The sequence below is a fragment of the Onychostruthus taczanowskii genome, unplaced genomic scaffold, assembly GCF_017590055.1.
Source record: "Onychostruthus taczanowskii isolate IOZ18803 unplaced genomic scaffold, ASM1759005v1 scaffold36, whole genome shotgun sequence".
NCBI classification, from domain to species: Eukaryota; Metazoa; Chordata; class Aves; order Passeriformes; family Passeridae; genus Onychostruthus; species Onychostruthus taczanowskii.
Genome location: NW_024501015.1, coordinates 3,314,640 through 3,339,119, shown reverse-complemented (window position 1 = coordinate 3,339,119; position 24,480 = coordinate 3,314,640). Strand labels below are relative to the sequence as shown.

General features: G+C 41.5%; 1 protein-coding gene across 1 annotated transcript in view; it reads left to right on the top strand.

Annotated features, from left to right (window-relative positions):
* The first annotated feature begins 3,423 nt into the window (after positions 1 to 3,423).
* The window catches only part of COLQ (collagen like tail subunit of asymmetric acetylcholinesterase), a 38,423-nt gene continuing 17,366 nt past the window's right edge, over positions 3,424 to 24,480 (top strand). The window contains exons 1-6 of the mRNA XM_041411521.1: positions 3,424 to 3,529; positions 15,835 to 15,944; positions 17,850 to 17,945; positions 20,836 to 20,880; positions 21,644 to 21,670; positions 23,056 to 23,127. Of these exons, the coding sequence (XP_041267455.1) occupies positions 3,424 to 3,529; positions 15,835 to 15,944; positions 17,850 to 17,945; positions 20,836 to 20,880; positions 21,644 to 21,670; positions 23,056 to 23,127 (456 nt within the window). The remainder of the gene's footprint in view (positions 3,530 to 15,834; positions 15,945 to 17,849; positions 17,946 to 20,835; positions 20,881 to 21,643; positions 21,671 to 23,055; positions 23,128 to 24,480) is intronic.

The following is a 24,480-nucleotide window of genomic DNA, read 5'->3' as shown; positions in this document are numbered from 1 at the left end:
AAACAGCTTTCAGACTTTTGAACTAGAAATTATTTATTATCTCAACAGGACACGGGGGAATGGTTTTAAAATAAAAGAGGGTAGATCTAGGCTACTGAAAAGGATTTTTTTTTTTTTTTTTTTTTTTTGTGGTGAGGATGGTGAGACAGTGGAACACTTTGCCCCAGGAAATTGTGGATGCCCCTTCCCTAAAAGCATTCAAGTTCAGGTTGGGTGGAGCTCTGAGCAACCTGATCTAGTTGAAATGTCCCTGCTTATTGCAGGGGTTTGGACTAGATGACCTATCTGACCCAAATTATTCTGTGATTATCCTGTCTTTCTAACTAGAATCGTGTTCATGAAAGAATTTGAGATTGATGGTATTTTAACTATATTCGTTTTACCTTGTCTCCTTGATGCAGTACCTGCCAACCAAAATTTAACAGGGCTGGGAAGAAGCTTTCTTTTTAACAAGTATTCATTAATTCTTGCATAGAAAAAGGTTCATAAATTCTGTTTACGTGGCAGTGTCATCAGCAGATTCCTCCACGCACTTCTAAGAGTTCAAGTTTGGGCTGCAAAGGTCAAGCAACAGCTCCTTGAACAGACAAACATTCCAGGCTATTCTTCTCATTATGTGTTGGTTGGCTTTTGGCATTTTTAGTTGCTGTGGCATCTACCATAAATTAAAAAAAAAAAAAAGAATAACTGGAGAAATGCATTACTTGGCTGAGCAAGTTCTCAGGGCTCAGGGCCTGGAAATCACGTTTGTCAAGTCTCTCATGCCAGACTCCCCCTGCTACATGACACATTCTCTCCTCAGGATTCTCTGTGCCATAGGCACTGCTGCCATGGAGGCCAGAAAGAAGCTGTGTGACCAGGTGTGCAGCCTTGCCGTGCAGCCTGCGGCAGGGAACCTCAGTCTGCTGTGCTGCCACCTGCCTACATCCAACCAATAAGGCCACAGCCACTGGCCATTTTATTTCCAATGGACTTTATCCTTCTCTTGCGAAACCACTGCCAACCTTGCCAGCAGCCTCAGCTGGTAAGGCCAACACCTTAAAATTAGAGGAAGCAGAGCACAGGACTTGCACTCTGATGTGGCCTGGCTTGCTGCCCTGTAATGAGAGCTCTCCACTAAAATCTAAAGAGAGAATGGAACTACATCATGAAGAAGAGGTCTCTTCAATCAAATATAAGTCCAAACATCTCATTTTGAGTTTTTGTGGGCAATGGTGTGTTTTCCACTTAAGAGGGTGTGCCCACAGAGCTTTCTCCTCTCATTGGCTGGGAGCCATTTCAGGCCTAACAGGCTCAGAGTGATGGAGATGCAATGCTGAAAGAAAGGAAAACATTGACAAAACCTCTATTTCAATCAGGGTTCTCCTCTGCAATAAGTTGATTAAAAATCTCTATTTAAGAATTGACTGCAAAGCTAACTTGTGTGTTTTTTTTGTAACTGTGAACCAGCCCTGGCTTTCTGGCTACCTCTGATATAGAATCATAGAAGCAGGGGAAAGATATTGGTCCTACTGCATGATCTTAGTTCTTTCTAGTATTATTGGATTAATTATTTCCTCATCAAATAGAACTTGTTTTGTACTAGAAATTTCTACCAATTTTTCAATTGCTAAAAGGCTGCTGGAGGATTTCAGCAGGATTTGGAATTATTCACTTGTTCCTTTGACTAACTATTGTGTTGGTCACCTATTTTCAGAGGTGATTATTTTAATACAATCTTGACATTTTAACATTTGAGCAATCTTTTTCCAGCCTCCATGCAGACATCTAACATGGGGATTGCAGCTGGACATTTATCTTGCATGCTTAGGGCTTGTCACGATAAACTTCCCAAGAGCTATTCCTTTCCCGCTGAGATATAGCATGCCAAAAGAACTAATGGCACTCACTTCATCCATGGTTATCTTGGTCAAAGAAGAAAGAGACCAAATTACTATCTTCACTAAGCAAAGCCAAATACTAAAAAGTAACAGACAGTGGAATAAAGTGGGTAAGATTAAATTAAAGTAGAAAATATGTTATCCAAAATATTGCAGTACTGGAAAGAGATTTTAGAAAGCATTATGGTTATATTAAACATGTCCTTTAGGGATAAAAATGAATAAGGCAGATGTGATTCTTCCCAAGTAGCCATTACATTTAGAAAAATTTTGTCAATATGTTTGCAGTGTGATGAAAGTAACAGCCAAGACTGTTTAACCAAAATTGTGGAAATATCTCACTTTGCTCTTCAGTGGAATTAATGCCCAGGGGGGACATGTCACCATTTCTGTCAGTGAGAACTCTTCTCAAATGGGGAAAAAAAATCAATTCTATAATTAATACAAAGTATTTTCAAATTTTTCTTGGGGGAAGCTATAAACAATGGGCAAAGAAAACCATCTCCATCTGGGAGAGAGTAATGTTTTTCACAGCAAAGGATGTACCTCTGATTTTCATGGAAACCACTGTCAGATTCCAGGCAGAAAGGAAGATCTCTCTGATGCTTATTTAGAGGGCACAAATTAATCTGTAGAGCCCTGCATGTTGCAATAAGGCACAGAAACCCCAAACTTTTGTACAGGTAGCAAGGGTACCTGCTGCTTTTTAGAGAATTTCTGAATTCTCTGAAACCAGGGAGGTTTATTTGCTTTGCATGGTGCTGTGTAGTGTGTTGTCCACCTCCACACCCAGAGCTGATAGCATTTAATTCACTCCATCATGGCATTTGTATTGTTTCTTCCCCCTGTTGCACCCCATCAGTGAACTCTGCAATCCTGCAATGCCTGCCACTGTCAGTGATACAGTCATTTTCACTTAAACCCAGAATAATAAAGTGTTTGTCAGTTTGTGAAGCCTTTGTGGCATCCCTCACCTTGAGCTGCACGCTGTACATAAATGCAACATGTGTAGCTACCAGGGATGAGCAGATGGTAGGTCACTGCTCATCTCTCATTAAGGCAATTAGTGACCTGTAGGAGATGATCAATCAGGGATTTTATCCATCTCGACACCGGTGTCTGGTTGCCTGACTGAAGGATTCTGTTTACAGTCCAGTTCTTAATTTCTCCCATTCCTGCTCATCATTATTATTATCCAAAGAGCCTTTTTGCTTCTGTTAGCAAAACCAGAATCCCCCGTGCCTCAGTTTTAGCAGCTAATGTCCACAATAGGGGCAACTGATCCAGCACAGGAGTTAAATATAACTGTGTCTAGTGTAAGGAGAAGATTTAATGGGAAATGGTTGGCATTCTTTCTTCCTAAAGGCATGGAGAGGGAGGGGGAAGAGAGAGAGAGAGAGAGAGAGAGAGAGACGTACACAGACAGACACACGCATCCCATAGTGAGGGCAGAGGCAGAGAGCAGGCAAGGGAGAGAGGGCAGAGAGAGAGCCCCAAAGCAGCCTTGTGCCTCTGAGCTGGGATCTGCCAGGGCAGAGCCAGCATGCTGCTCCTCAGCCCGCTTGTCCGGGGATCTTACCTGCTGCTTTTCTTCTGCTTTGCTTTCTCTCAGACTGCGTACGCTGACAATGTCTTCTCACTTTCAGCAGGTAAATTGCTTTAAGTCGTTACTTTTCCTCGCTTGGAGCACTCTGCACTCTGATTCTTGCACTTTCTGGCGATTGGGAACACAGGAGGAAAAAAACCCCTTCAAATAGCAGATCTCAGCTGAGGGATTTTGCATTGCAGATCTGCTCTGCCACAAGTCAGGACATTTTGTTGCTTGATCGGTTTTGCTTTTTGCCTTATAATTTCTGGTTTAAAACCCCTCCCTTCTCTTCCCCATGAGAAATAATGGGCAAGATCCTTGGCTGTTCAAAAATGCTATTTTTCCATTGGCCTCTGTGGTGCTGTGCTAAGGTATGGATCTGGCCCAATTAGTTTATTTCTTGCATGTCTGCATGTTTCTTTCTATTTTGGATGAGTTTAGGCAGAATACGGCAAGGGAAAGAAAATGAATCTCAATGTATATCTGCTTCTATAAATAAAGCCCTGACCTCAATGAGTGCTGCCGGTGCCCGACTGGATGTTAGCAGAATAAACATCATCTGGCTCTGGCTATGACACTAACAAATACTCGGATGACTTACATAGCAAACAAGAGCCCACTGCATGGAAAATCCCTGCTAGGAAAAGACAAAACAAATTAGTTGTCAGCTGAGCCAGGGCACTGGAAATCACTCTTAATAGATTTTACAGTTTCAGCAGTAAGACTTCCCTTCAGTCACGTTCTGTGTGAGGGAAGAGGAAAGGCAGCGAGAGCTCTGACTCCATCTTCTTTGAGGAACTTCCACCAGTTTATGGCAAATTGCTGTCTCCCACCTTCTGCCTCTTATTCTGTATCAATACAGATGGTTCTAACTAATGTCCTGTGTTCCTTCAGTGTTAGATTTGAGATGGTTCAACTGAGGTTGGCAGGTCAGGGCCTGCTGTACCTATAGATCCTCCCCATGGCTTTCACAGTGATCAGAGGGCTGCATATTTTAAGTCTGTACATAAAATCAACCCTGGACATGGACTTAAAGGCACACAGCCTTTCTTGCTCTCAAATCCCTCTGCTGTACCCATGGAGCAAAATGGTTTACCTTCAAGCTCTCTAGGATGCTGCAAATCCTTTAAATTTGTCACCATTTGTTTTCTATTGGGATGTGCTTTTTCTGTTATGTTGACGTTAGTCAACGGTGAGGTACAGGAATCACCAGGATTTATTTTCCCTGATTTTCTCCAAATTGCTTTGCAATAATATCAGACCTCAAAACTTGTTTTGAAGACCTTTGTATTTCTCTGATGCTTGTAGATGACACACAGGCAAGCAAGAATGTGATGTTTCCTTTGCCTACTCCTGTGCCATACACTTGTGTTTCTACAGAAGGCATTTGATCTGTCCTGTTAAATAACATTTCAACAAATAACCTACCCATAAAAAGAAGGAAGACTTGTCATCTCTGCTGAAACCATAATAGAAGAAGTAAACATGAAGGAAAATGCCAGAGCCCGCTCCTTGTAGTGGAGCATTTTCCACAGGGCAGTCCTGGGCTCTGCAAGACCCCACTGGGCAGACCCCCACCCCACAGTCTTCTCCATGGCACAGTCCCACATTCTGTTCTTCTTGCCAAGACACTGAAAATCACCTTTATATCCAACAAGCTCTTAGTGCGGCTCCTGCCATGTATGCATTGTCAATGTTTGCTTGATAAAATGTGGAAAAAACAGCAGTTGGCCAAAGATTCTGTCATAATCCCACAGTTGCAGGGCTGGATTGAGACATACCTATGTGTCATTATTACTTGGTAATCAGGGCTATTTGGTATTAAAAATATAATCAGGTATTCCTTTAGTGCTTTGGTTGCATCTGCACTTTAAGAAACTTCTAAGAAAAAAGCAGTACGTTCTGATTTTTCTGGTAGAAATCTGACAGTTGGCACAGAAGATGAATTAATTCAATTTACTCTGAAGGTGAATTAATTCTGCTTACATTCTCAGTTATTTTAGTGATTTCTCAAATGTTCTCTGACTGTCAGCAGAGTCAATTATTTGTATTCGGCACCAGGATTTTTTCATTTAAAGAATGAATTTCAGCAGTGCACTTTCCAATTCTGAAACTAATCCCATTTAGCAGAGAGAATGTTCTTAAGCAATGGCTTGTCTTTCCTATAGTTGGAGAAAAAACATTCGGGTATCTTCCAGGTGTGTCTGGAAACTTCTAGCCTAAATGTACTTTTATTTCTGTCCTCACACATCTTTGCAAAGCAACAGGTCACAAATGAACAGGTCACTTAAATAAAAAGGCTTACAGGTCCCAAAGAAGTAACTAGAAAGCAAAGGGGAAACAGCCTGTAGGGTGGAAAAGTGTTTGTACAATAACTGGGGAAAGAAGAATAAGCCGGATCTTTGTTTTCTGCCAACTCCACCTTAGAGTCTCATCAGCCTCAAGCAACAGTGCATCCTGGTTTCTGGAAGTATTTTGAGTGTCATGTCAGCTCCAAGGAGTTGAGTCTCACAAAGCTGAAGCATCATTTCTGGAGAAAATGTTCCAGGGAATAATATTATAACATATTATAACAGCATCTGGCTGTGGTTCCACATGGCAGTGAAGACCCCCAGGGTGGGTAGCTCAGCTCCTGGAGACAGCAGGTTATTTTCAGGGTAACCTGTCATGCCCCACCCTTACACCACTTGTGTTTGTGGTGTCATTTACATCTATTTTTCAAAGCTCTGCCCTACTGAGGCTCCTGAACTGCTGCACTCACATGATGAACGCGTGAGTTCTGTAGTCATTTTTAGTAGGGCTGTATGAACCAGTCTGAACCTTGTAGGAACCACCCTGAAGGAAGCCACCTTCCAAATTCAGATAGTAGAAAGACTCTTTTCCTCTCCTTCTCATTCCTTCTCCTCCCCTTTACTGCTCACCCAGGCCCATCAAGGTTTCACAGTGAGACGGGACAGTATTTCAATTACCAGAAGCATCTGAAGAAAAAGAACTGCATCTCAGTGCTTCTTCTGGCCTTTTATGCATGCCACAAGAACACCCCTTGATTCAGTTGGCTCCTACAGTCAATACTGTTTCATAGTCCTTTGGAAATATTCTGGTGGATCAGTTTAAAAGAACTCAATGGGATATCAGAGCACTATTGACAGTATTCCTCACACTTTCTTTGCCTTTGTCCTATTATTTTCCTGAAGAAAAGGAACATTATATCTCACTGGGTATTAGGTTCATCCTCTTTGAGTCAGGAAGGTGTAATAATTACAACCAGATATCTTGTGGCAAAGCTGCAGAAAATAATTCCGTTTTCTTGTGGACTGACTCTGTTGAAGCCATGGTGATGGGCCAGGAGGGCTGGGAAGAGCGGCTGTGTGGGGTGGCAGCTGTGACTGGGCAGCACAGAGAAGGGACCTTGGGAGCCACTGTGGTGCTGTGCTGGGGGCAGAGGGCGTTGTGCATTTGTGAGAGAAACAGCAGGACAGAAAGGACACAGAAACAAGGGATGATTCCTGACATTAGGGGAGCTGGGATCAGGGCTGTGATCCCAACTGAATCTTTCTATAAAATTAATATCTGACCCCATCATCAGGGTTTGGTTTTCTTTTCCCTGCAGGAACCTGAACTATTGTCATGATGGACAGCAAAGCTGTCAGGTGGATGTATTTTGTTTCTAAACAGAGTTATTGTAAATATTTATTTATGTAAAACCACAAGAGAATGACTTATCAGAGTGTTTGCAAGAGAAAGAAAGTTGCATAAGGAATTTAAAACAAGATGAAGAAGACTTTCAAAAGGCAGCAGCCAGAGCCTGCTGGGAAAATGGCCCAAAGGGTGACTAGCAAGCAAAAATATCAGACCAGGGAAGGAAACCTGGCTCTGCTCTGTAAATCAGCATGGGCCCAGGAGGTGCTGAGCATCCTGGTACCATTGGGTAGTGGGTTTCTCATGGAACAAACATAAGTAGGAAAGCTGGGGTTAGATTAAAATTCCTGATAGAAATGAGCCACTGGCAAAGGCTACAGCTTCATTAGAAGAAGGAAAGCAAAGTATATTAACCATGAGAGGGCAGTCACCTAGCTGTGGAACTGAGCAGCCAAAGGTCTTGGGGCAGGATGTTTGAGAGCTTTCTGTCTTGTTTGTGATTCATATGAGCCTGAAAGGGAAACAAAATATTCTTTCAGTAGATTCTCTGCTCAGCTTCAGAGAAGAAAATAACCTTGTGATTGGCTGGTTTAACTTGATAGCCCAAATGGGGAGCTGGAAAGATAAGCCAAAAGAAGGAAGGCATAGTGGCTACCTTTCTAAGCTGATAAAGATTCCTGAGCAGCTTCAGGGGAAGGCTTGGACTGGTAGCAAATTAATAGCCTGGTATGATGTGGTTACTGTTGCTTCAAGTAAATGGGTCTTTAAATAAGCAGAGTTAAAAAAAACCCACCTGATTTGACTTTATCTGTATATTCTCCCCTGGTAGATATCACCTGTGAAAATCCCAAACTGGGTGTCCTGTTCAGGTCAATGTAGATGATACTCAGGAAAGGAATCACCTTAGGACCCACAGACCTTCTCTGGCGGTGTATGCTGCAAAAGCTGTGCTCAGTGAGGTGAGAGCAGAGCAGCCACACTGGTGCACAGCCTGCCCCTGACTCCGTGCCTGCATCCACCTTCTCGTCAGCAAGGACAAAGGAAGGGAGCCCTGATGTTATCCTCAGTAGCCAAGGCCCCCCAGAGATGCCCTGATATTCACAGTAAACCAGTGAGTAGGAGCCCACTCGATCCTGTGGGTAAGGGACAAGGAAAGGACATCAGAGGTTGGGCCTTGCAGCAGTAAATAAAAATCAGAAGAGGACATAGCCTCTAGTGAGGAAGCTGGAACCTGTCTGCAGCAAAGCTCCTTAAGTGCAGCCCTGGTCTCTCATGCAGGAGAAGGAAGAGGCTTCTGACATGTGTTTATGGCATTACTGGTTGACAAGGTTCTTGTGTTGTCAGAAAGGTTCAGTGATAATGCAGATGAAGGGAAGGGGTTCAGTGAAATGCTGTTGAAGTTGAAAATCATGACATTCACTTGTTGGGTTGTGAAGTCCTCCAGCTGCCAGGGACAGAGGTCAGTACAGGAGCTGAGGCGGTGCTCGCTTGGCTTTCCAGCCAAGGAAGCAGTAATTGATCTGGAGGTTCCTTTATAACCTCTGCATGCTTCCGACAGGCAGCATTCCCCAAAGGAGAACCTCAGCTGAAAGTGATCTGCAGCTGACGTGGAGATCCAGCCGGTCGAAGTTGTCCATGCTGTACCATTGCCATGAATGAGGACAGCACTGTCTGTAGTCCATGGGTATTGGACATGCTGGTGAATGCTAGATTTTTGTTATGAGCAGACTGAAAGGTGGAGGCATAAATTCCAGCACAGCAGAGCAAGCTGTCTCAAAATCAGGTGTTTTCACTGAAAGGATAGAAGCTCCACCAACAAGCAATCCAAAGTGATGCAAAATCAGCTTAGTCCCCATGTAGCTGTAGACAGATGGTGCTTGTAGGCCTCTGCCTTTAGTACAGACAGTCCATTCGTGGGCATGTCAATATTACCAGACCCCTGCAGAGGAGGGGAACAATCTGTGGCTTCACATTTCAGCCACCTTGCATCTGACAATCTGTTTCCTATCAGACACTGAGGCTTCCCATGGGTGGGCTCTTGGCACAGAAGCACCAGCAGTGCGACTGCAGCAAAAGAAACTGCTAATCTTAGTTAAAACCATAGAAAAGTATCAATTGTGTTTAGGCAGGAGGACGTTTGTTGTCACAATAGAGCCTGTATCCCTGCAGACTTTAGCTCCTGGAGCTAGGGTGGTGTGTAGCTGCAGACTCAGCTGTGGTGCAGCACAGCACTCAGCCAGGACACAGCTGGGAAATCTGTCTTGTGCTGCAGCTTAGGAGGTAGAAAAGAACAGGGAAAGACCTTCAAATCTAGGGGGAATTGTTTGAGGAAGATCAGAAATAAACAAGGGAGGAAAAACTCTACAGGAATTAACAGACCCCAACCTAGGTGTTCTGTTTGCTCCCTTCTCCTCTCCAAGGAATCACCCTTTTAACGGGAAGGAAGTTGTGGGGACTCTCTGTAGTCACACAGCTGTGATGGTAAAAGAGCATTTGGGAAGACGAGATGGGTGTAGGAAAACCGCAGAGGAGAACTGAAACATTGTGAGGAGAAGAGGTTCACCATTTTCCTCAGGAACTAGCAAGAAGTTGTGGATAAATGTAGCTTCTGGGGAATGCACACAAGTAAAGGCAGTGCCACAATTTCAGTTTTCTTCTACCCAGGGAAGTGGTTATGGAGTATTTTTACCAGCTTCTTGAAACTACAAAGTTAACAATTTTTTACAGTACAAAGTCAATACATAGTTGGGTTTTTTGGTCAAAGGCAGAAGAACAAAGTTGCCTGGCCTGGGAATCTGTTGCAGCAAGGGAGTCAGGAGGAATTAGTCTAGTCAATGGCAACAAGCTTTCAAAGAAGAATTGAGAGGCTTTTCTCTGAAGTCTTTTTGAGCACACAGCAACACCCACAGTCTCGTAGGGATTGTCTGGGACTGTCTGAGCATATGGTGGAGCAACATCAAAGTCAAGTACATGTTTGATCTATGCCAGCACTGACAGATGAAGATCTTGCACTTGCAGAAGGGTGGAACTGGTGTCTCTCAGCTGTGTTGCTACTTACACAAACTTACACAGAGTGGGAGATGACTGTGTGGCAGTGAATGACATGCAGAAGTCTTTCGGACCATCCTGCTTTAATCTTTTGGGCTTCAGGCTCTTCTACAGATTACAGTAAATTCTTAGGCTTTAATACTCAGAGTATTTGTCCTATTGCTCTGGTGTGAAGAGCAGTTGAGTTTTATGATCTGGGTCATAAAATGATTGAGATCAGATACTGTAATTCACCAGATGGTACTGTAATTGAGTTATCCCTGGACTTGGGGGACTTGCTTAGCTTCTCTGTGCCTCAGTTTCTCATGCACTGATGGGGAGTGCATGGAATTGTCAACATATTTTAGCAATGCCTAGAGCTCTGGAGCTCTGCAAGTGAAAGCCAATAGAAGGAAAATTGCACAGAATGGCCCTGTCAGGGTTATTGGGATTTATAAGACATAGGTTTATTTTTCAAACCCATTTTATAACCACTGAAGTCTTACACCCATCAGATTTTACTGGGGTTTTTCATTGTTTCATGAAACAGAATGCAGAGCCAACACAAGCAAATCCTCCTCTCTATCTCTCCCTGTACTGATCTCAGAATTTTTCTTCTGCAGTGAGTCTGAGAACAGTGTATAATCTTCTGGTGTATGTGTTGTCCTCACACATGCACAAACACACAGATAAAATGTCCAAAATGTTACATACAGGGAGTAGAAGACCTTTCCTTTGCTAAAAAATCCCACAGACCCCTTTGCTCTCTTACCATGCTCATCCTACCATGCCTGCTGTGGTTTTTAGGGCTGACCTCAGAGGTGCAGCCACCCCTCTCTCCCCAGCCAGGCTGCCAGAGCTGCTGAGGGACGTGGGCTTAATGTTAGATGGGGATGGAGAACAGAGTGTCCTTGCTCCTGTGGCCAGGTGAATATCCAGACCTGCTGTCAGGCAGAGTGCCAGGGATTATGCTATTGTCAAGCTTTGGGAACACAGACTGATTTTTAAATTTATTTATTTATTTATGACAGTTTCTGAGTGTGCATCCACTGGCAAAGTACTGCTGCCACAGCCTGTGGCTCTTCAGAGATTAAAAATGGAGCACTTTCCAATTTTTATGAGATTTTTCTTGACTGTGCTAGATTAACATTTAGAACTTAGTGGTCTTTTTCAGCCTAAAGAATGCTAGGATTCTATTAAAAGAAACTTGCAAGGTTTCATTGGGATTTCTTCATTTTCTCCAGTTAATTGAAATAATTTCTGATCTGTGTTGTTCTGTTTCTTTAGGAGTCTGAAGCTCATCTAAAGCAAAAGGAAACTAGTAGCAGGGCAGAGCTGTATCTCTGTGTCTCATTTTGTAACTCCCATGGGAATTTCATGGGTCACCACCTCCTTCACACAGACATCATTACCTAAGCTTGATATATTTCTTTGGCATATTTAATGTGGTTTATAGGAAAGGATATATTGCAGCCATCAACTATAAGGTTCAAGTTCACAAATGTACTAAGAGATGCAGACAATTCACCAAGTTGACTGTTCAACCCAGCTCCAAACACAAGCTGTATTCTCATCTCTGCTTATATGCCCTTAAAGCACACTTTGGGTCAAAAGTTTCATAAAACACACTTTAGAGCAGCATACATTGATAATGCTGGGCATTATCTTTGGGCACTTCTCTTTGGCATTTTGAAGGAGAACTTAATACCTGCTTCTGCTCTGTAAACAAAGGCAGCTTTAACAAGCTCTTAAACTTTCCTAACTCTGGAGAATGTGCCCTAGTTGCTTGCAGTAGATGTCCAGAGTGGAGCTGGGTGGCTGCAGCCTGTGGTGCTTTGCTCTCCTTGCAAGGAGGCTGACAGGAGCCTGAATGAATGACAACAAAGCAGATGAAAGGCTCGGTTTCAGCTGGACAAGCCCACATTCATTAACTGGCTGGTCTGCCCAGCTGGTTTATTATTAATTCTGAGTGCCATGCGAGTGGGAGAAGCATCTGTGATGGGTGTCAGCCATCAGAGGGCTCCGTCCAGCAGAGCCCTGCCTGTCACAAGCTGGGCAAGCCACCAGCCCTGCTGTCAGGGTGAGACTTTGGGTAATAGCTCAACTTCCCATCAGGGCTTGCTGGATCAGTGTGGTCATAAATAGGAAGGGAAACACATGTTAAGTATCCTTTTCCTTTCTTGTCCTTTCCTCCTGGTGTTCAGCTTACAGCTTTGTGATTTTAGGATGAAAGGTACTTTCGTGGCTTATTTATGATTTTTTTTCAGTGAAATCTTGTAAATCTGACTTGAATCCAGCAGAATATCTTTGGTATTTCTGTTGCACCTGTGGGGTTGATGACTCCTCCAGGATCTGCCCTAGGAGGCCTCACAAACCTCATATGAGCCTCACTCCAGGGGACTCAGCCTGGGTGAAGGCTTCTCTCTGGCTCTGTGTTGTACCATCTTGAATAAGAATTCCCAAATCCCAGGAAATCTGCAGCAGGAAAATGAAACATCACACCTTATCTAAAGTACTTATCTTATTTCTAAAGCTACCATTGACAGCATACCCATAGATTCATAAAATCACTTTCTGGAACTGGATTAACTCATAGCCCTGCCCATAAAAATAACCTGAGAATGCAAATGCATTCTGTTTCAAAGGTGATTATTTTAATTTTTATGTTCTTTGAAAACAACTGCCTCTTGGACAAGTCCTAAAAGGATTTTGTATTTTTTTCTTATTGAATATGTTCTTTGGCATTAGAGTTGTTGAAAGAGCAGCCTCTGTATGAGATATGTAAACGCATGCTCTGTGTAGGCAGGCTCTTCATATTTCACAGAAAACTATGACAGTCCTATTCTTGGGCTGAGATTTTTTCCACTGATGGGGACTGGAGTATTCTGAAGCTGTGTTTAGCAAACAAAGCTAACCTGGAGCCTAACAATACACGTTGCATTTGCAAAGAGCCTGTAAGCCTGCCAAGGTAACCCTTTTGTGATATAAATCAAGGCAATACTGTAATAGTTGTACATCTTGGACCCATTGCAGTTACTGCCAAAACCCATACCAAAGAAATGTGGTGCTTACTGGAAGATCAGATTAAAGCAGTCCTACCTGCAGTCCCTTTGTGAATCATTGGGTTTTTTTGCTCCTTTTGCTGTCACATCACCTGTCATACCTGTGTGGGGAAGGTTCTTTGGTCTAGAATCAGTCTTTTCTTAAATATTTTCTTGAGAAATGCACCTTCCAGAGCATAACCAGGGTTACTGATGGAGCCCCTGAAATATTAACTACCCAAGTAATTACATAATTGATACCTGTCCTATATAGCAATACCTTTACTATTAATGGTATATAATTACTTGGTATATAATAATAGTGTCTATTAGAATTTAGTATCTATCTATAGGAATAGCATCTATTAGTAATAGTGTCTAATAATACCTATAGTAATAGTATCTATTACTGTTATGGTAGTCAGATTTTGCTTGTCTCCTCATTGAGATCAGTACATGCTGTCACTGCTCATACCAGCAAACCCTGAGTGGGCTTCAACATAACTTGTGTTACAGTAGCATAAAGACTGAAATCAGGTGGGTTGTTTTACCATTTCACTTAGGTATAGTGTTTTTCATAATAAAGCTGTTCCACAGATTTTCAGGCTTTTCTTCTAAAAAGGAGAATACACATTTTTTATAATCCAGGACTGGAGTTTACTCATGAGGGTGTGATAAGTATCATATCAGAACTACAGCTGTACATCTCTATTTAATCTTTTATTTGCAAAATATTTAAAGAACAACTTTTTTTTTTTTTTTTTTTTTTTTTTTTTTTTTTTTTTTTAAGTATCAGTACAACTGCAGTAGTGTAAACCTTTTTCCTACAGAAAAAGAGTTGCTGGTAGAGATCTCTTAGCACCTAAGTCACATCAGGCTAGTTTTGATATTCTTATTCTCGCTGAATGATAATAATCCTACTGAAATTTTAACTAGACCATGAAATGTGGTGATACTGAGAAAGATTATATTGGAATGTGGCCTAAAATAAAGTAATAATCACATTTTATACCCTGTTAAATTACAAGCTGTCCATTACCTCAATACTGCACTATTTTGTCCCAGTGCAATATGTTCAAATTCAATCCTGAAACACAGACAACCACAGAAGTTGTCTGTTAAAAATTGAAAAAATTGTTTACAGCTGCATAACAGTGACTTAATTGAGGTTAAGCCAATACAAAACTCAGTTCTTCATATCTTGGTATTTTATTATATGTAAGTGCTGGAGACAGGTGACTCACACTTCTGTTACTTTTTAAAGGACACTGGAATTTCAGTACCTATTTAAAGATTTAAATTGAAAAAATATACCTTTTTTTTTAAAATATAAATCTTCTGCCTTTCTCTTAAATTGAAGTTTTTGACTGAGTTTCAAACTTGTGAGGAAAAACTGAGAGTCTTCATTATGGACCCTTCCAGAATTCAATTGACTCCGGTCTCAAAGATATGATCACAAATAGTGTTTTAATAGAGAAAAAAAAATCTGGATGACATGAACTACCCCAGACTGCTGCTGAATCTCTCCTCTTGGCAGCTCCTTTCTGTGCATCAGGACTGAGAAAATGCCACCCCCATTAACATGGGATAGAACTGAGTAATACATTTTCTGAGACATTTGAAAATCTAGAAGTAACTCTGTTCTTCCCTTACCTTGAGATGTGACTAATACCCAGCCTGCAATTGATTTGCACTCAAATCTAGCAATTCCATCAGGTTTGTCTTCCCAGAAACTTAATTTAGAGATTTTCTATTAATACCAGATACTTCACCATAGGCTTTTCTTCTTGGCTCCCTGCCACCCTTCAATTCACAGACACACATTCCAGCTGCCACTAGCCAGAGGAAGAAACCAACAGGCATAAATAAATATTTGCTAACCTTGCAAAAACATTTGAAGAAAGCTCTCACTCTGATCAGAGATGTATTTCCCAAGAAGTAAATTAGATTCAGGGGAAAAAATGCAGTGTATAAATGCACCATAATGCGACTTCCTTTGTGAATTTTGGTCACAGCTTCTTACATTTTGATGGAAGTTTACCTCTCAGAAAATGTTAAATACACTGCCAAACAAAGGTGAGGTACTGTCTTACCAGTCAGTCTGTGACAAAGCTGTCAGCTAAGTTTGGGTTGTGGGGAATTTATTCTTAGGGATGATGCACAAATCAGAAATACAGCAACCTGGTTGCAGTTCCAGAGGAAATACAAGTCAATGTGTTGTGGAACAGCTTTGCACTTCCCACTTAGCGCAGAAGTGCCTAAAGTGATTCAGTTCACAGGGAAGATTATGGCCAGCAGCACTGAGTGCTTTCCTGGTGGCAAGTGGGCTGTAACAGGGACCAGAAGATGCTATTTGGAACAGCCTTTTGGAACAGAGGGTAGAGAAAACAATAAATTCTTGATTCATTTTCTAGTGTGACCAATCTGGAATTTTCAATATTCTGCCCGTGCCACAGCCACATTTAGAGCTTAGAACTCTCCATAGCCTTTGGAACTTAGAGACTTAAGGGTCAACCAGGTTTCTTAAATCCCTGCTTGGATTACAGCATTGTAATCAATGCATACAGGATGTAGGACAACACTGAAATGGCAACTTCTCTTATTCTGTAAGAAATTATTGTGCTGTTCAAGACCACAGATGAGTGTTTGTATTGAACAGATCTCCCTTGTTTGGAACAGAAGAAGGAGCACTGCAGAGCTTGCTGCCTCCTTGGCCCTCCTCCACCACCCCTGTTCCCACCTCCATACTTCAGGCACAGCTGGAGCACTGTAAGTGTGGCTTTTACTTCTTTTGCATGAGTTTGAATGACAAAGAACGAAGCATCCTCTCGAGCACTGCTTCATGGTGTCACTCAGCAAACCTGCCTGGCTGTGCTGATAGGGCTCTGTGAGGACAATCACACAGCATCCCAGACTGGGGCTTGTAGTAAATATCAAATGGATCAAGGAATGAAATGAGGCTGGATTTGTTCCTGCAGTTAATTCAATTAACTTTAAATCTTTTCCTTACTCTCTATTGAAACCTTCTTAGAGTGAGGCAATCCTGAACCAGAGAAAATGGCAATGCAGTACACCAGTAAGAACAGAAAGGCAAATTTCCATCCTGCACAATGATTTCTGGGTATATGTGTATGTCCTATTCTGCATCACATTTGCCTTACCTAGTAGGTGAAATGAAGGTCCTGGAATCCTCCTGTGGAACCTACCCCCACCATTTCATTTTGCAGAAACATATATGTGTTTGAGATGCTGGTATCAGTTTTCACTCCATGTGTGATAAACGTCCATACACATATGCTGACATAAGCATGTGCAGCCTACAATGGGAATATGACATAGCAATTTGCCCAAGTACTCTTACTGCTGGTACTGCTAACTATGATATATCCTCTATCCCAGCATAAAGAATTTTTCTACCAAATCAGTAATTCCTGTTCCTTAATTTTAATATTCATTTACCATATACAAACACTGAAATTATTGCTAGTGTTCTAAATAAGTGATGATTAAATAGTAAATAATGTAAATAATATAAATAATATACATAATATGCATAATAATGTAATAATAAATGTAAATAATAATGTAAACAAATAATAATATAAATAATATAAATGGTAAATAATATAAATCGTAATAATAGTAAATAATGATTAGTAGGATATCAGGCAAGAAGTAACCCAAGAAGAAGTATGGTGTGAAATCCTCTATCGCCTTCTGATTGATCAGGATTGAACTCAGGGTGCTGTTCTCTCCAGAACTTTGCCTTCCTTGTCACCTCCCCTACCTGTGCCTTGATTTCCATGGAAAGGAGATCCACAGACAGGATCTCTTTAGGAATGTTGTGTACTCCTTCAGTAAGAATGAGACTGGAACCAGGGTCCCTGAGATTCCTTCAAGCAGCTTAGAGAGTAATCTGAGCCAAAAATCACCCTTCACACCATCTCCCTGTAGAAACATGATATGAAAATAAGCAGTTACACACAGGGTGGGAGCCATGTGAATTAAACCATGAGCAGTTTGTTCTTTGGAGCCTGTAGTCAAAGCTTTACTGGAAAATGGCCTTTTTCTTGGAGGCTGAAGGCCAGTTGTTTCAGTCCAGTGTTTCTGGCTCAGTGCTCATCTGTGTTTCCAGGGGAGATCACTTTTGTAACAGGATATAAATAAGGCATTGCACTGGTGAAAGCTTAATGTTGAACTCAGAAGATCAGACATTCATTGATCATTTAAGGCAATGGCTCTGATCTGCAGTGAATGAATGCCTCCAGGTTGGTACCTTCTGGAGCGAAGTTCACGCTGCCTGTGCCTTCCCTGCGTGAAGTCTCTATTTTTAGAGCAAAGATGCTATTCCTGGAGAGGAGCTGCTGCTGGCAAAGTGGGACAGAGAGGGCAGGGTCAGGTCTAAGAATAGGCCCGGGGCAGCCCAGCTGTGATGTGCCTCTGTGAGAGGAAGAGGAGGTAGAGAGGGAGGAGAAGGAAGCATGGGGCAGGAGGCTATGGAAGTGCTAATGTTCAAGCATCCATGAAGATAACCTTGTGACAAGCCCCAGACTTCTCCCAAAGGGAGCAAATAAACTCTTTTGAGGCTGTGCTGTATGGTGGCTGGAATTTTATGCATTTCTCCAACAGGCTACATGTGGCTGCATGTTCACTCATATGTTTGATGTTTCATAGAAGCTGGATATGGAAGAGTTGTGTCATGAGCTCCAGATAATACAGGCTTCCTCTCTGTCTGAATTGCATTGCTCTGCAGGGCCTCCTGGCCCCCAGGTGAGTGAGGCATGTGTGATGAAACCACATAGTTCTCTCACTTGCTCCAAAGTCCTTACAAAGCTGTGAAACACATGAAACCACTTTTTACCACCCAATAAGCATGCCAAGCTCTGGCTAAATTTCATTTTTGATATGACTTTGCATAAATCATGTAGGCTTTTTGCCCTATGTTCTCATCCCTGCCTTATACACTTCATTCTGTTTCAAGTTCACCCTTCATTTTTGTGGAGTTTTACAGGGGGTAGCACCCATCAAAAATCACAGATGCGTCATCACTTCCTTCAGAAGCTTCTTGTCAGTTTTTTCTTTGCTTTAGACTCTGTTCTCTTTTTTTGTGAGGACAAGAGCCTGTGAAGTGGATGCACAAGGCATAAAATGGACTAGGATGTCAGCAGAGTACATCCCTGAGAAGGCAAACATCTACAGTAAAATCAGGGGCAAGGAGGGGCTTAGCAGGGCAGTGGGGTGTGAGTCAGGAGGTGCAGGATCTCCTAGCTGGACCTCAAGATTTCTGCCTCTGACTTGCTGGACAACCTCAGACCGGTCTTTTTGACCTCATACCTCATTTTCTACAATTTATTCTTTCAGAAGTCTTCAGACCTCATACCTCATTTTCTACAATTTATTCTTTCAGAAATCTTCAGAGGAAGGTCAGAAATCTTAGAGTCACATAACAGTTTGAGTCGGAAGGGACCTTTAAAGGTCAACAACCTCCCTACAATGAACAGAGGCAATACAACTATACCACATTGCTCAGAACCCCATCCAACCTGGCCTTCTTCTGGGGAGGAGATGAACCACTTCTAGGTGAACCACTTCTAGAGGAAAGTTCTTTATGAACATCTCTGTATTGTTGAGAGAATCATCCGTTTGCTTTTCCATTCCAGTTCCTTCCAAAGAAAATGGAGAGTTTTCATGGAGAAGCACTTCTAGTTCCTGCTGGGGCACAGGCAGTCCCAATCTATGTGCTGTGCCTGGTGCCTGGGGACAATGATCTTCCTCAAGCCCCCTGGGTGCCAGTTGACTGCCAAGACACAGCTCAGGGCCTGTGCTCAACAGAGCTGTGACTGAGGCTTTGGCAGCCTGAGAAGCTAACAAGCACCCAAACACTATTTAAAAAGTAGGGACAACATATCAAAGTAAAGGCTCAGTTATGTGGCAAAAAGCTTAGCTTTAATTATTTATAAGTCAGTACTTCAGAAGATAATTGGAGTCTAGAAGTTTCAAGGTGAAACCCACAAAACCTTTTTGTAGAATCATAGAATTGTTTGGGTTGGAAGAGATCATCTAGTTCCAACTCCCCATGAACTTTATCTTTATTATTTTGCCATTTTGTCTTTGCTGAGATGCAGGGTGAAGAAGATTCATTTAGTTAATGAGAGTGGAAAAGTCTGGTCAGGAGTGATGTCTAGTGTTTGCCTAGTTCCGTCTTGAGGAAACTACTTCTCTTCATTACAAAACAGCCTGGCAGTGTGATTGGCCATGATCCAGAGTTGCTGTTCACATGAAAAAAACACTTGTTATTTCAGTCTTTGCTAAGCTGTCTTTAAAAAAAAAAAAATCCTCTTGATATTCTCTCTGACTTAAATTGCAAGAAAGTAATTTTAATTCTATTGTTCTACAAAGTCCATTGCTATAAATAATATTAATCTTGCTACCAAATGACCTATGATGCCTCCAAGAACATTTTTAAATAGAGCAAGCTGGCAGGTTTTATCATAACAGCAGACAGTAGGATGGGTATAACATGGCTTTGGAATTTTTAATTACAAATTACAGGACTGTGCCTTGTACAGAGACAATGTTAGAACCAGCAGTCTTTTGGGAAACACTTTTGTGACAATGGTCACCTGCAAAGAAATACTACCATTACAAAGACATCTAGTTATTACTTCTGAATTCTTCTGTGGCTTGCAGGGCTTTCAGATGAATTGCAAAAGCCCATACTGTTGACTCATAGCTGAATTTTAATAAATTTTCATAAGAAGGAGAATTAGATTTGTAAAGGTATAACTTTGAGTGTAATTCCTCCCATGTGTATCCTAATGTAAAAAGAAATAAATAAGATTAAATTTGGTGCTGACTCTAATAGGGTGCATTGATTTTCACTACTGAAAACCTAAAATAACTCTACTGACTAAAGTAGTTGGAGTAATTTGTGTCTGAGGATAGATTGTGCTCCTATTCATGTACAATTTGATCACATTTTCGACAGGATAAGATGGGCAGGATCCCAACATGAAATGAGTAATTTTTACAGTGAATCTAATGCTTCTCTGATGCATGCACATGGGATTATTTTCCTTAGTCATTTAAAAATAAAAGGTGATCTGTGAACCAAAGCCTTCTAGAAATAAATCTCTTTTCTGACTTTTTTTTTTTTCTGAGAAAGGTGTTCAAGGTTTCCCTGGATTAAGAAGTCTTCTGAAAGGAGAATCAGCCTTGTTTGACAAAGAGAAATATTTTCAGAATTCAGAAATGGTGCAATCCCAACGTCCATCCCATCCTGCAGAGCCCATCCCACATGTTTTATGCTACTTCCCTTACCACCCCTTGGGCTGACCTCTTTTGCCAGCTGATGTGGTGTCTCCATGTCCTGGTTGCTGATTCTTCAGGACTCTGATAACTTCTCACCTCTCATTTGCCCTAGGCTTGTTTTTCTTGCAGGTTCTCCTCATTTATGAGATTCCCCTGCCCTTCCCATTCCCATGTCATTCCAAATCTCCATCCTGCTGTTCAGCAGTGGCACAGACCTGGTGTTTGGAGGCCACATTCAAACACAACATCCAAACCTCAGGTCCCAGGAGACACATACAGGGTCTAGGGCTGATGGAACACAGACACCTCACTAATGCAGTTTAATAATAGTGTCCATGTTCCTCCCTAGGGTCCACAAGGAATTCCTGGTATAATGGGACCAAAAGGGGAGAAGGTAAGTGTCTGTTTTCATGGAGTTTGATGTGGTTTTGAGGAGCAAAGAAGCAGGGGAGGATGTTCACTTTTTTCTTTGTCTCTTTGGTGAATGGTGGGCCTTATGAATAGAAGATTTAGCTTTAATTTGAACGTAAAGCTGTGAATCGGCTTGAAGCTATAATTTTAAACCTAGTCTTTCTGTGTTCGTTTTCAGTCTTGAAGTGAACTGTGTTCTTCTTTTGTGACCTGTGTTTAGGGTATGCTTTGAGAAAGCATCTCAGGGGCAAAACTCAGCAATTTTACTGACCCAAAGGCCTTTGAGCTCCCTGTCCCTCCTGGAGAACACGAGGAGCAGAGCTCCCCCATGCAGTGCGAATTGTATGGGACAGCTCAGGTATTAAAGCTGGCCTGTATGTTATGTTTTTAGTTGTGCAAAGATTTGTTCCATAATGATGCCAAAGAGCCTTATAGCTGAAGCTGATCAGCTAATTGTGTGATTTGTTATACAAGGAGTTGACAGTAGATTTAGTGCTGAGAACACAGGAAAGACCAAGGAGCTCTGATACAGTAGTTCTTCTCATTTTACCTTTCTAAGCACAGTTTTGAGCATGAAGATATTCACAGTGTTTTGTTTGGTGGTGTTTGTTTTTTGAGGGAAGGGATTGTGGGTTTGCATGTTTGTTTGTTTGTTTTTTTTAATAGAAATGCATTGATGCATTGACTTGGGAGCCACTGTGCTTCATGTGGTGACTGCAAGACTGACATATTCCTTTCTCTGGCAGGGGGAGATTGGCAGGCCTGGAAGAAAGGTATGAATAAAGGTGCTGTCTCAGAAACTCATACAATATTTAATAGTAGCTGCCAGAGAGGGATCCAGACAACACTTCAATAAAATTTAGCTGATGTTGAAGTTTAGCCTATTAGTGCTTCTCTCACTGGTACACAGAGTGGATGGCAGGGATCTCTGGCTGCAGGGCTGGAGAGCTGCCCCAGCTGGCTTGAATTTGACAAATTCCCTGAGTGAAAGCACAGAGAGAAGCCAACGAGTGGGACATTACCTGAAGTGTTTGTGTGGACAATGGGAAACAGATTACTGGAGTTATTATAAAATATTTACCAAAAAAACCTCAAAGCAAAATCAAACTTTTTACTCATCCAAAGTCTAAACAAGGCTCAGCCAGATACCCCTGAAGGAGGAACAACCATTAATGATTACTCTTCCAGAGCTCTGGCACCAATGCAATATGCTGACTACAATCCTATGCTTGGGGACACAATGAGCCGTGATATATTGTCAAAAATATGTGCCCCTACATGTGATGAAACAGAATATGTTATCTCAGTCACTAAGTACATCCATTTAATGTAATTAACTTTAAAGAAGACAGAAATCCAGAATGAAATCAGAGATATGCAGGGGGTGGTCACTAACTAGGAAAAGAAGTACCCTTCTAATAATATACCAAGGATTTTGACACCTTTCTAATAATACACCAAGGATTTTGACACCAGCTACCAATCAGTAATTCAAATAAAACATATAAACAGAAGAGGTAATTTTCTTTAATCTATTTTCAAATGCCCTACAGTAAACAAAAATATTATTAATATAAATTCAAATGTTCAAAACAGCAATATATTCGAGAGAGTAATACACCAACCTACAAAAAAGTGCTAAACTTTAAACACAGTACATCAACACTCACTCTTCTGACAAATACAAGTAAGTTCTGAAAGAGAAGTCACTCAGGTTGGAAATAAAACTGTACAACTCTTGTTAAAAGCTGTCTGGCCCACAAGAGTTCACTCTTGGCCCTGAATGTCATGATGATATTTCTGAGATCATATTGTCAAGCAGTGTAATGCAGTGGAAGAGCATTGATCTGCAGCATTTTAGGAGATATTCAAAGAGTGATTTACAAGCAGCAATTAAAACTGTATGTACATACGTAGTTATTGGTAGTCATATAGTAGTTAATAAAGAGCAATTATAGCTAGCAATGTAGGAATGTTCAGAATAAGGACCATAGTAACAGGAATAGTTAGTTAAAGATTTGGTTCTGCTCTCAACATAAATTTGATTTGTATGGATATAAGTAAACACTTGTAGGTCTTTTCATCCCCTGTCTGCAGCAGTGACCTGTGTCGGAATGGTGCTTTTATGAACCATTGTAACCAATGTTTTCCGTTCAAGGGCAGACCAGGTCCCCCGGGCGTCCCTGGGATGCCAGGACCGGTAGGATGGCCTGGACCTGTGGGACAGAAGGTAAGACTAAAATTCACATGGAACAAACTGCTCAACATCACAATCTGAACAGAAGAGTTGGTTTGGGAAATCTCTAAACAACTACTTGCAGGAGGCTGGGAAGCTGCAGCTGTGCAAGGACACTCTGTGCTAGTCCCCTTTCTTACATCTGCAGAGTCTAGGCTTAGGTTACTCCACCTTCAGTCCAGACCCTACAGAACTCCTTACATGAATTAAACATGTCAAAGGGAAACTGAAAATTATTACAATGAAGCCTTACTGATGTCTCACGATCACACAAATCAGTGTTTCTAAACTGATTGCCATCATTATGATTATTCTTGATGAGGATCCCTTTGCCTGAAGATGTACCATGAGCTCATGATCAGAGGGAAAATACCAGGCTGATATCAAGGGAAAGAGATGACAAACCATGAGAATGGCTAATCACATCTTTGAAGTTCATTCCCATACAAACAAACATTAATTCCTGTTATTTTTATTAACCAACAGCAGAAGAAATGACAGGATGTGCTTTGCTACTGCAAAATGGCTGCTTCACTTGCATTTGTTATAAAAAAATTTCAGGATAGTCCTCTAGCAAGCACTGGCTTGTGCAAAAGGTAAAACAGCTCTTCATAGGAGCTGTGGTTTATGGAGCTTCTACAGGGACTTTTGAGACAACTTGCTTTTCTTTCATCCAGGATGCATTAGGCTAATGGACTGCACACAATGCCTAGTTTGAATCTGCTTTTTCTGTAAATCTTTGACTCTTCATTTGGTCTATGAAGGTTGATGCCCCCACATCAGAGGATGTGGTGCATTAGCTCTTGACACTGCAAGAATAATAGAAGGTAACTTGTGAATTTAAGCCACATCTGGGAAGCAGACTTTCAAGTTCTTTCAAGCCATGTTAGATGAAGAACACCATATTATAGTGTGTGGGAATGTAAGCAAGCAGCAAGAGAGTATGTACGTAAAAGAAATCAATGTTCACTTTAAACTGTGAGATGGGAAATTGTTGCCCCCACAAACACATTGTGTGCTATGATTTCCCACAGCAGGAGCAAAGAGGGCAGAGGAAAGGTTCAATCAACTCCTTCCTTCATAGTCTTAGTGAAGGAAGAGAGGAAAGCAGACAGAAAACTCATATACACTCAGTCTTCTTCTTGTATAAGCGTTCGTTTTATCTATGTTGTCTTCCTAATTTTGATTAATCTCCTTTGTCTCATTAGTCTAAATTAGTCTATTACTGTGTTTTTTCATCATAATTCTAGAAGCATTCCTGATATTCAGAAGTAATACTTTTTCCTACACTTTAACTGCAAGTCCTTCTTGCTGTTTGATGATGATTCTTCTGCTTTCATTGTCTCT